The sequence below is a fragment of the Schistocerca nitens genome, chromosome 5 (genome assembly GCF_023898315.1).
Source record: "Schistocerca nitens isolate TAMUIC-IGC-003100 chromosome 5, iqSchNite1.1, whole genome shotgun sequence".
NCBI classification, from domain to species: domain Eukaryota; kingdom Metazoa; phylum Arthropoda; class Insecta; order Orthoptera; family Acrididae; genus Schistocerca; species Schistocerca nitens.
Window position 1 is genome coordinate 243,917,946 of NC_064618.1, and position 13,050 is coordinate 243,930,995.

The 13,050-nt window shown below is 42.9% G+C and overlaps 1 protein-coding gene across 1 annotated transcript in view; it reads right to left on the reverse strand.

Moving 5' to 3' along the window:
• The window catches only part of LOC126260213 (solute carrier family 15 member 1-like), a 212,065-nt gene that overhangs the window by 107,826 nt on the left and 91,189 nt on the right, over positions 1–13,050 (reverse strand). The window contains exon 2 of the mRNA XM_049957509.1: positions 8,446–8,502. Coding sequence (XP_049813466.1) covers positions 8,446–8,502 — 57 coding nt within the window. The remainder of the gene's footprint in view (positions 1–8,445; positions 8,503–13,050) is intronic.

The window sequence follows — 13,050 nt, forward strand, 5'->3', positions numbered from 1 at the left end:
AGCAACAATTAGTCCACGTATTCTTCACATTTATTCTCCATTCTTATTCTGTACGAGGACTTGTAGCCACTATTTTATTTAATTATTGTGCTCTAAACATGGTTATCTGTTACGATGATCGTATCTGACAAGTCAAAAACTGCCTGGCCGACAGGAATTCGAGCTTAGACCTCGCCTTTCACGGGCAGCGTTGGCTATCTTAAAGTGCACGAAATATTTTCTGGGCGAATTCTGTTTTGCCTGCCCTCTATTTCGTTGATGCCCATAATGATTCCATACTACTTCAGAATCTAACAAAAATGAAAAGTATTAATAATGTCTAATGGATTAATTTTGTATACTGTACAGACTTGGATCTGGGTCCCAATCCCAATCCGGCTCACATTAATGTCACGTACCGGCATAATCTCCGATACTCCGAATTCTGGACGTCAAACAGGGTCTAAAACAAAACTGACTACATTACGATTACTTTGTGGCTCGAAATGCACTTTACCTGGAATAAAACTAAATTTTTGCGTGCCATCGTTGACATGTGTTGTTTAAAATTAAATTTGTCCCTCCGATGTCCAGTGTTTATAAAAAAATTACACTGATTTAATTTAAAGAAGAATGCAGACCCTCAGGTCACCACCATTTCGGTATGTCAGTGTCTTCGTAAAACAGAAATGGACTTCTGTCGCAAGAGAATTTTCAGACTTACAGAACGGTGAAGAAATGTGTCCACAGAAACGGAGGTTATATTGAACAGTGAAGTAAAAGTCTGTAAATTAGGATACGTCCATAGTTTGTCTAAAAAGTAAAAATTAGTGTCTATGAAAATGAGTTGCTCGTATATTTTGGTATGGCCCTAATAAAAAGCGCAGTATTATTGTCAGTAGTACCCTCGTCTTATGCCGCACTCAAAGACAGCGGCTCACGTGACTGTTCCTTTTAGGAAACTGGAACTAGTTTCTCTTTCTAACATCGTGCCACCTTAATCCACCGTTCTCTCGATTCGTATGTTTGCGTCTTGTGTTTCTGAAACTAAAAATGTGGAAAGAATCTGAAATATGCTCAAATAGAAATAAGAAAACGCCTAAAAACAGCATCCAGATTGCCTAGCGAACCAGATCAGAAGCTGTTCCTCCAAATCGCGGATCCAATGCGGTTCGAGCTCCCCTGCCGCTAATCCATATAATGGTTCTCATTGATTACAATGACGTATTTGCTGCAGTCTACTCCAGGAGGTTGGTCTCTGGGTTCACTTGTGCTAAAGGTGCTATGTTCCACGTATTAATAAAGAAGTACAAACATTAATTCAGAGTACGTCGTTTATTAGTAAACACAGTGAGCAACAATCACATTTAACAAGATGCACAGTAACAAATTTCAACCATGCTGTTTTACTTTTGTTGTTGCCAACCTAATTTTGGCAGACAATCGCAAAAATACACGCTTTTTAGGTTACACGACCTACTCAAATGATATCTCATCTTGAACTGACGTTGGCCCCTCTTTGAAATATATTTATAGACCTGCCTCTCCCCACCATTTAAGGGAACATGAGATCACGAAATAAATTAAAAATAAGTACTTCGTAGCAGAAATAAGCTGCCTGATGGTAAGCACTATTTTAATGCATAATACTATTATCACAAAAGAGATTGTCGTTAGCACATTAAATCAGTCGAAATGCATACAAAAGTGATAGCAACAATATTTGAGCATTTATTCCTTCCGAAAATCGTTCTGTCATCTTATCGAAATAAAATAAATTTAATTTTTACAAAATTTAAAACGACTGTAAAGTGTCGCATCTTAAAGTAGTTGTTGTGTTGATTCTCAAAACTGGTCTGAAATTGTACATGACACTCATATTTCCAAAGCTACGTGCAATTTAATATTGAGAATAATATTTTGTTAATATTAATTCAGCTGATGTTTTTGGGATCCAGTTGTAGGTGTAAAACATTATCTTTTGTCCTCTATCATTAGTTGAATGGCGTATGTATTTGAAAATATCCGTTAATTTGTACTTTTATATTGTATAGCAGATTCCTTTGTCCATATGTGATACAATTTAAGAATTAGCCAAAAGAATAAGTCCCCTCATACAACTTCTTATCCTATAATGATCTTTAATTGTTATAGACCATCAATTTAGGGTAGAAAAATATGTGGTAATGGATTTATCTGGTTCCAACATTCGAATTATGGATTTCTTGAATGGACCTTACAGTTTCAAAAGGTCTGTTTGGTATCTGCGGAATCAGCAAATAGTCAGCAATACTGTGTTGATGTTAGAATCATGTCTTGTTTATAACAGAATTAGAATTTAAGCAAAAAAAATGGTTCAAATGGCTCTGAGCACTATGGGACTCAACATCTTAGGTCATAAGTCCCCTAGAACTTAGAACTACTTAAACCTAACTAACCTAAGGACATCACACACATCCATACCCGAGGCAGGATTCGAACCTGCGACCGTAGCAGTCGCACGGTTCCGGACTGCGCGCCTAGAACCGCGAGACCACCGCGGCCGGCCACAATAATGCGTTCACTATGTTGTTTGTAATAGCTTACCAGAACCCCTATTGTTTTATTCATTATTAAACCTACTCCTGCATTACCCTTATTTGATATAACCCTGTATTCACCTGACCAAAAGTCTTGTTCCTCCTGCCACCGAACTTCACTAATTCCAACTATATCTAACTTTAACCTATCCATTTCCCTTTTTAAATTTTCTAATCTACCTGCTCGATTAAGTGATCTGACATTACACGCTCCGGTCCGTAGAACGCCACTTTTCTTTCTCCTGATAACGACGTCCTCCTGAGTAGTCCCCGCCCAGAGATCGGATTGGGAACTATTTTACCTCCGGAATATTTTACCCAAGAGGACGCCATCATCATTTAACCATACAGTAAAGCTGCATGCCCTAGGGAAAAATTACGGCCGTAGTTTCCCCTTGTTTTCAGTCGTTCGCAGTACCAGCAAAGCAAGGCCGTTTTGGTTAGTGTTACAAGGCCAGATCAGTCAATCATCCAGACTGTTGACCCTGAAACTATTGAAAAGGCTGCTGCCCCTCTTCAGGAACCACACGTTTGTCTGGCCTCTCAACAGATACCCCTCCGTTGTGGTTGCACCTACGGTACCGCTATCTGTATCGTTGAGGCACGCAAGCCTCCCCACCAACGGCAAGGTCTATAGTTCATGGGGGGAATATAGGGTTATAAATACAAAATCAAATAGGGGTAATGCAGGAGTGGATTTAATAATGAATAAAAAAAATAGGATCGTGTGTAAGCTACTATGAACAGCATAGTGAACGCATTATTGTGGCCAAGATAGACACGAAGCCCACGCTTACTACAGTAGTAAAAGTTTATATGCCAACTACCTCCACAAATTACGAAGAGATTGAAGAAATGTATGATGAGATAAAAGAAATTATTCAGATAGTTAAGAGAGACGAAAATTTAATAGTCATGGGGAACGGGAATTCGATTGTATGAAAAGAAAGAGAAGGAAAAGTAATAGATCAATATGGAACGGGGGGGAAGGAATGAAAGAGGAGTCCGCCTGGTAGAAATTTTGCACAGAGCATATCTTAATCATACTAACACTTGGTACAGGAATCATGAAATAAGGTTGTATACGTGGAAGAAGCCTGGAAACAGATTATCTAACGGTAAGACAGAGATTTAGGAACCAGATTTTAAATTGTAATACATTTCCAGGGGCAGATGTGGACTCTGACCACAGTCTAGTGGTTATGAATTGTAGATTAAAACTAAAGAAACTGCAAAAAAGGTGGGAATTTAAGGATATGGGGGCTGGATAAACTGAAAGAACCAGAGAATGTAGAGAGTTTCAGAGAGAGCATTAGGGAACGATTGACAAGAACGGGGGATAGAAATTGAATTTAATTGATCAAAGGAGAAAATACAAAAATGCAGTAAATGAAGCAGGCAAAAAGGAATACAAACGTCTCAAAAATGAGATCGAAAGGAAGTACAAAATAGTGAAGCAGGGATTGCTAGAGGACAATTGCAAGGATGTAGAGCCATATATCATTAGGAGTAAGATAGATACTACCTACAGGAAAATTAAATGTACTTGAGGGCAATATTATGGAAATGGAAGAGGACGTAGATGAAGAGGAAATGGGAAATATGATACTGCGTGAAGAGTTTGACAGAGCACTGGAAGAGCTAAGTCGAAACAAACTCCGAGAGTAGACAACATTCCATTCGAACTGCTGATACCCCCGGGAGAGCCAGCCCTGGTGAAACTCTACCATCTGATGAGCAAGATGTATGAAACTAGCGAAATACCATCAGACTTCAAGAAGAATATAATAATTCCAATACCAAAAAGCGGATGTTGGCAGATGTGAAAAATGGCGAACTATTAGCTTAATAAGTCACGGTTGCAAAATACTAACACGAATTCTTTACCGAAGAATGGAAAACCGTAGAAGCCGACCTCGGCGGAGATCAATTTGGATTCCGTAGTAATGTTGGAACACTTGAGGCAACACTGACCCTACGACTTATCTTCGAACATAGATTAAGGAAAGGCGAACCTACGTTTCTAGCATTTGTAGACTTAGAGAAAACTTTTCACAATATTGACTGGAATACTATTTTTCAAATTCTGAAAGTGACAGAGGTTAAATACAGGGAGCGAAAGGCTATTTACAATTTATATAGAAAAACAGATGGCAGTTATAAGAGTCGAGGGCCGCGAAAGGGAAGCAGTGGTTCGGAAGGACGTGAGACATGGTTGTAGCCTATCCCCGAAGTTATTCAATCCGTATAATGAGAAAGTAGTAAAGGGAAAGAAAAAGAAAAATTTGGAGTAGGAATTAAAATCCATGGGGAAGAAATAAAAACTTTGAGGTTTGCCGATGGCATTGTAACCTTGTCAGAGACAATAAAGGACCTGGAACAGCAGTTGAACGGAATGGACAGTGTCTTGAAAGGAGGATATAAGATGAACATCAACAAAAGCAAAACGAAGATGATTGAATGTAGTCCAATTAAATCCGTTGATGCCGAGGGAATTAGATTAGGAAATGAGACACTTAAAGTAGAAAATGAGTTTTGCTATTTGGGGAGCAAAATAACTGATGATTGTCGAAGTAGAGAGGATATAAAATGTAGACTGGCAATGGGAAGGAAAGCGTTTCTGAAGAAGAGAAATTTGTTAACATTGAGTATAGATTTAAATGTCAGGAAGTCGTTTCTGAAAGTATTTGTGTGGAGTGTAGCCATGTATGGATGTGAAACAAGGACGATAAATATTTTGGACCAGAAGAGAATAGAAGCTCTTGAAATTCGGTGCTACAGAAGAATGCTGAAGATTAGATGGGTAGATCACGTAATTAATGAGGAGGTACTGAATAGAATTGGGAGAGAAGAGGAATTTGTGGCAGAACTTGACAAGAAGAAGGGATCGGTTGGTAGGACACGTTCTGAGGCATCAAGGGATCGCCAATTTAGTATTGGAGGGCAGCGTGGAGGGTAAAAATCGTAGAGGGAGACCAAGAGATGAACACACTAAGCAGATTCAGAAGGGTGTAGGTTGCAGTAGGTACTTGGAGATGTAGTTTGCTCATGGAGAGCTTCATCAAACCAGTTTCTGGACTGAAGAGAACAACAAAAACAACATCAAGGTTACGTGACTGATAACCACTTCATAAAAAGCAATCGAGCGATATATTTGCAAGCTGATACTCTCCTAGTGAATTACACTTCGTAACGACTCTTCCACTAATCTCTTTACTGAGATATACACTCCTGGAAATTGAAATAAGAACACCGTGAATTCATTGTCCCAGGAAGGGGAAACGTTATTGACACATTCCTGGGGTCAGATACATCACATGATCACACTGACAGAACCACAGGCACATAGACACAGGCAACAGAGCATGCACAATGTCGGCACTAGTACAGTGTATATCCACCTCTCGCAGCAATGCAGGCTGCTATTCTCCCATGGAGACGATCGTAGAGATGCTGGATGTAGTCCTGTGGAACGGCTTGCCATGCCATTTCCACCTGGCGCCTCAGTTGGACCAGCGTTCGTCCTGGACGTGCAGACCGCGTGAGACGACGCTTCATCCAGTCCCAAACATGCTCAATGGGGGACAGATCCGGAGATCTTGCTGGCCAGGGTAGTTGACTTACACCTTCTAGAGCACGTTGGGTGGCACGGGATACATGCGGACGTGCATTGTCCTGTTGGAACAGCAAGTTCCCTTGCCGGTCTAGGAATGGTGGAACGATGGGTTCGATGACGGTTTGGATGTACCGTGCACTATTCAGTGTCCCCTCGACAATCACCAGTGGTGTACGGCCAGTGTAGGAGATCGCTCCCCACACCATGATGCCGGGTGTTGGCCCTGTGTGCCTCGGTCGTATGCAGTCCTGATTGTGGCGCTCACCTGCACGGCGCCGACCATCATTGGCACCAAGGCAGAAGCGACTCTCATCGCTGAAGACGACACGTCTCCATTCGTCCCTCCATTCACGCCTGTCGCGACACCACTGGAGGCGGGCTGCACGATGTTGGGGCGTGAGCGGAAGACGGCCTAACGGTGTGCGGGACCGTAGCCCAGCTTCACGGAGACGGTTGCGAATGGTCCTCGCCGATACCCCAGGAGCAACAGTGTCCCTAATTTGCTGGGAAGTGGCGGTGCGGTCCCCTACGGCACTGCGTAGGATCCTACGGTCTTGGCGTGCATCCGTGCGTCGCTGCGGTCCGGTCCCAGGTCGACGGGCACGTGCACCTTCCGCCGACCACTGGCGACAACATCGATGTACTGTGGAGACCTCACGCCCCACGTGTTGAGCAATTCGGCGGTACGTCCACCCGGCCTCCCGCATGCCCACTATACGCCCTCGCTCAAAGTCCGTCAACTGCACATACGGTTCACGTCCACGCTGTCGCGGCATGCAACCAGTGTTAAAGACTGCGATGGAACTCCGTATGCCACGGCAAACTGGCTGACACTGACGGCGGCGGTGCACAAATGCTGCGCAGCTAGCGCCATTCGACGGCCAACACCGCGGTTCCTGGTGTGTCCGCTGTGCCGTGCGTGTGATCATTGCTTGTACAGCCCTCTCGCAGTGTCCGGAGCAAGTATGGTGGGTCTGACACACCGGTGTCAATGTGTTCTTTTTTCCATTTCCAGGAGTGTATGTCCCCTACAATTGGCTCTGTTTGGCGCTACACCTTAGGTCGCTCTGAACCCAGTCTTATAGGTTTTTTTTACAGCTGAACCTGTTTTTCGCGCTTGCTCGGGCTTGCTGGTGCTTGCAATCGAGTAATCGAACAGTAAGTGTCTTTCCATCTATTTATATGCAATAAGTTACTCTTTTATGTTGAGGATCTCTGGCTCTGTCTTGCGAATTTCCTGAAAAAAATTCATTGCCTGCTAACAGGCTCACGCAGTTCATTATGCTGTTTCTCATAATACGACTTGTGTATATCGTAAACAGTAAGGGCACTATAACAAATCCTTGTGGTACTCCCAAAGTTACTTCTGTATTTAAGTTCAGTAATGTGTTGCGTTTTCACCGCTAGGAAGTCCCGAACTCACCTGCATTGCTGGGTCAGTATTCCAGCCAAATACAAATGAAAATTTCGTCCACTATTAACAAGTAATCCACCTACTTACAGACCATATGCGTTGTAGTGATCTCAGCTAAGGAAATGGGCGATAAGAAGAAGCAACCTGTACTATGAACTCAAGCAGTGGTAGCTGCAGGGCGATAGAACATAGAATCATGAGATGTTTTCAACGAAAAAAGAAACAGAAGTGTTTTTTATTACTTCTTTCAATATCTGATAGCTAAGATTATTTGTTCGATATTGGTCTCGATATTTCGTTGTTGGACAATGGATACATTGCTACAAAGCCGGAGCAGAGCAGGTAAACTGTCCATAGGGAACTACGTGCTGTGAAAGAGTAATAGATTGAGAACATTTCTTTTAAAAACTAGAGTTTTCTCTCTGTCAGTTAAAGTCTCTGTGTTCCATAAAAAGTAAGAAAACCAACTTCATATTGACATTCAAAAACAGGAAAAATTGTTGCTTACATTTTCTGGAAACATAAATTCTGCGCCACATGCGTGAGAAGTTGTTGTTATCAAAAACTTCGTGGCAGATCAAAACTGTATTCCGGACCGAAACTCGAACTCGGGACCTTTGCCTTGTGCAAGCAAGAGCTTTACCCACTGGGCTACCCAAGCACGACACATGACCCGTCTTCACTGTTTTACTTCACCCAGTACCTCATCTATTTTACTATTAGTTATGTACAACTGAAAGCCGGATTACCTAACAAAAAACAAAAATTGCCAAACGTACATTATCCAGAATATCAGATTCATCTTTCGCATTCTTAAACAAATATATAGGAAGCAACACATGAGTATGAAATCTTACCTTTGTCGTTATCGATGATGTGTTCTGGCTCCCTAATGGTCGCTATGGCGTTACTACCTGCAAAAAAGAAAAATGGGAAGGAATTAAAATTTGAGCTGTTATTTTTCCATGAAAAGAACAAGTGCTTTTGGTTGATTTCCTGTTTTATACGATTTCGACCTACACATTCATTTCAAGATAACTAATATAGCTGAAACGTTTCGTAATGAAGCAATGAAAATGAGATGTTGGAGCGTCGTCTTCCATAATATTCTTTCATTGCCGAGTTGTGCAACTTCAGCCATGAAGGAGAATCTTGAGGAGTGCGTAATGAGTCAGCGGCTTCATTGTCTCAGTGAAACAACTCTGAGGAAGCAATTTTGTGTTTAACGACCTGAAATTACATAACTCCATAAAAGGAAGCCTGTTATGGAAGACGATGTGACCATCTCACACTCTTTTTATTACCTCATTCAGTTAAAATTTCTTTTTTGTTAGCCCTCTTGAAATAAATATTTAGGTTAAAATTCAGGGATAAAAAATTAAAGAAAATGATGTTTGCTGATGAAATTACGATCCTGTCAGAGGCAGCAAAGTATTGAAAGAAATGGAAGAACTGAAGAAAATTGAAGGGAATGGATAGCGTGTGTTGCAAATAGATTATAATGTGAACATCGGCAATGGAGTGTAATCGGAATAAATCAGGCTATGCTGAGGGACTTTGAGGAGATACCAAATGTAGTAAATGAGTCCTTCAATTTGAACAGCAAAGTCACTGACTATGCCGGAAGTAGATAGGGTATAAAATGCAGACTTTGAAGAAGAGTAAAATCTTTTCTGGGAAAGAGATATTTCATAATTGAATATATATTTAAGTGTGAAGCACCCTCTCTGAAAGTATTTGTCCGGAGTGTAGCTTTTTACGGGAGTGAAGGCACACAAAAAGGAGAATAGATGGTATATAAATGTGATGGTACAGAAAAACGCTGAAGAATATGTGGATACCTCGGATAATTTATGAAGGGGTACTGAATCGAATTTGGGAAACAATAGGTTTATTTCAGGACAAGAAGAGATGAATTGTTAGCACGCATTCTGGGGCATCAAGCATCAGTCAGTTTGGTTTGGAGGGAAATACGGGCAGTAAAAATTGTATATGGGAGACCTAGGGTTGACGAAGTACAGTCAACAGCTTCAAGTGAAATACTGATCGCAGTACTTAGGCAGAGCTTCTGCATTGCACAGGATATACTAACGTAGAGAACTACATCAAATGAGTCTCTGGACTGAAGGCTATATTAGCAACAACGGGGGAAAATGCTTAAACGGGGCTCTAAATTTGCATGGAAAAAACATCAGATCACATAGAAATTGAGTGGCTGCTATATGCCGGGGTGGTCTCGCTACAAAGGCGATCATTGCCAAGAAAAAATATAATTGTAAATGGACCATAGTTAATAGCCTAATACAATCAACGTGAACAATTTAGTTAGACAAGGATTTTAAGTAAATGTGTTGACAACTACGGGAGTGGGGTCGGTAGGTGTAGTTCGCACACCATTACTTAGTGGAGAAGTAAGAATGTTAGGATCTTCCAGCGTGGGCCTCGAGTCACCAGAGACTGAATTGATTCTGCTGCCGGTATGATCCGGCGACAGTTCCACCGACAATATAATGTAATCGACTCTACGCTCTAATATTTCGTTGTGCAGTAAACTTAAGATGGTTCAAATGGCTCTGAGCACTATGGGACTTAACTTCTGAGGTCATCAGTCTCCTACAACTTAGAATTACTTAAACCTAACAAACCTAAGGACATCACACACAGCCATGCCCGAAGCAGGATTCGAACCGCGACCGCAGCGGTCGCGCGGTTCCAGACTGAAGCGCCTAGAACCGCTCGGCCACATCGGCCGGCCTTAAGATGGTGATGGGGTAGTAGATTAGATGAGACAAAACATGTTTTGGAGTGGTACTAACTTGCAGTTGGAGATCTATGTAGCAGGAATAAAAATCTGCTAAACTCAGGGGAAAATAGCCATATATGTAGATAATTAGATATAAGAAAGGCGCAGACCGTAACTGCTGCAATAAAATGGAAGACAAATCACATCGTAGAAAACAGCATCATAAGAGCCCATTTTAGAAAATACGTACGTGGCACACTTTATGTAATAACGAAACTAAATGTAAAAAACAAAACAAAAAAACAATTCATTTGTTGGACAGATGTAGCTTGAGTGAAATGTCGTAACATTAAAAGCATTACAGACAACAATTTCTTTCATTTCATTTGAGTCTGCAAGTGTGTGCTCGGAAGGAGAAACAAATCGGTAATGTTTACTTTACATGTTTGAGGATTTTCGCGATCGTCGCTGTTCGGCATAAAATCTTTCGAGCTGTAATACTGGATCGTCCTATAAATCTACTCCGTCTCAACGTCCCGGCTACCGTACCGAAACCTTGAGCATGAGAAGAGTTGGTGGAAGATGCGGTCTAACAGCTTAAAGGATTTTACGTTGAATTTTTATTCAGTTAGTCTGGTCACTAATCGGTCGTGCAGCTGAAAGGTATTTAGGATTGTCTCTTCCGAGTCTCAGTGCCCATTATATATTTCAAGTTGGAATGTACTTATTCATAATCTCGAGTTATTTGGATCTTTCGGTGCATATATTCAAGAAAGAAGCTATGATATACACCCACTTAGATTTTCATTACTGCTGTTCTTGTTAGTTCATTCAGTTCTACCAGACACCCTGAAACAGGATTACAAATTGCTCATCAAGCGACGACAGATAAAATGAACTCAGGAAAACATATCATACATCCTTGTGGCCCACACCTTCTCACAAAATTTCGCGATAAAAGTTGTGAAAAATCAATGTCCTTAAACGATACCTCTGTTCATCGACGAGCAAAGAAAAATTAACCAACCCCAGGAGTGGAAGGCAGCAAGGTAAAATGATGGCAATGACATGACAATTCTTTGGATTACCAGCAGTTACACGCGCTTGCAAAGGTTCTTTTGATCGAATTCGAAAGGAAACGTGATAGAAAAGAGTGCTTATACGAGAAAGTAGCACACTAAACGGAAAAGAAAGAATAGGACGATATACGGATTCTCATAGTTAATTATCACTGTGCTAAATAAAAGCATTGCAGATAGTTCATTAGCAGAGGATAACTCCTAAAATTAACTTATCGATAAATCAAGGAAACAGAATAAGATAAACGATATAATGGAAATTTGTACAATACATAGTTGGAAAATACACTCCTGGAAATTGAAATAAGAACACCGTGAATTCATTGTCCCAGGAAGGGGAAACTTTATTGACACATTCCTGGGGTCAGATACATCACATGATCACACTGACAGAACCACAGGCTCATAGACACAGGCAACAGAGCATGCACAATGTCGGCACTAGTACAGTGTATATCCACCTTTCGCAGCAATGCAGGCTGCTATTCTCCCATGGAGACGATCGTAGAGATGCTGGATGTAGTCCTGTGGAACGGCTTGCCATGCCATTTCCACCTGGCGCCTCAGTTGGACCAGCGTTCGTCCTGGACGTGCAGACCGCGTGAGACGACGCTTCATCCAGTCCCAAACATGCTCAATGGGGGACAGATCCGGAGATCTTGCTGGCCAGGGTAGTTGACTTACACCTTCTAGAGCACGTTGGGTGGCACGGGATACATGCGGACGTGCATTGTCCTGTTGGAACAGCAAGTTCCCTTGCCGGTCTAGGAATGGTAGAACGATGGGTTCGATGACGGTTTGGATGTACCGTGCACTATTCAGTGTCCCCTCGACGATCACCAGTGGTGTACGGGCAGTGTAGGAGATCGCTCCCCACACCATGATGCCGGGTGTTGGCCCTGTGTGCCTCGGTCGTATGCAGTCCTGATTGTGGTGCTCACCTGCACGGCGCCAAACACGCATACGACCATCATTGGCACCAAGGCAGAAGCGACTCTCATCGCTGAAGACGACACGTCTCCATTCGTCCCTCCATTCACGCCTGTCGCGACACCACTGGAGGCGGGCTGCACGATGTTGGGGCGTGAGCGGAAGACGGCCTAACGGTGTGCGGGACCGTATCCCAGCTTCATGGAGACGGTTGCGAATGGTCCTCGCCGATACCCCAGGAGCAACAGTGTCCCTAATTTGCTGGGAAGTGGCGGTGCGGTCCCCTACGGCACTGCGTAGGATCCTACGGTCTTGGCGTGCATCCGTGCGTCGCTGCGGTCCGGTCCCAGGTCGACGGGCACGTGCACCTTCCGCCGACCACTGGCGACAACATCGATGTACTGTGGAGACCTCACGCCCCACGTGTTGAGCAATTCGGCGGTACGTCCACCCGGCCTCCCGCATGCCCACTATACGCCCTCGCTCAAAGTCCGTCAACTGCACATACGGTTCACGTCCACGTTGTCGCGGCATGCTACCAGTGTTACAGACTGCGATGGAGCTCCGTATGCCACGGCAAACTGGCTGACACTGACGGCGGCGGTGCACAAATGCTGCGCAGCTAGCGCCATTCGACGGCCAACACCGCGGGTCCTGGTGTGTCCGCTGTGCCGTGCGTGTGATCATTGCTTGTACAGCCCTCTCGCAGT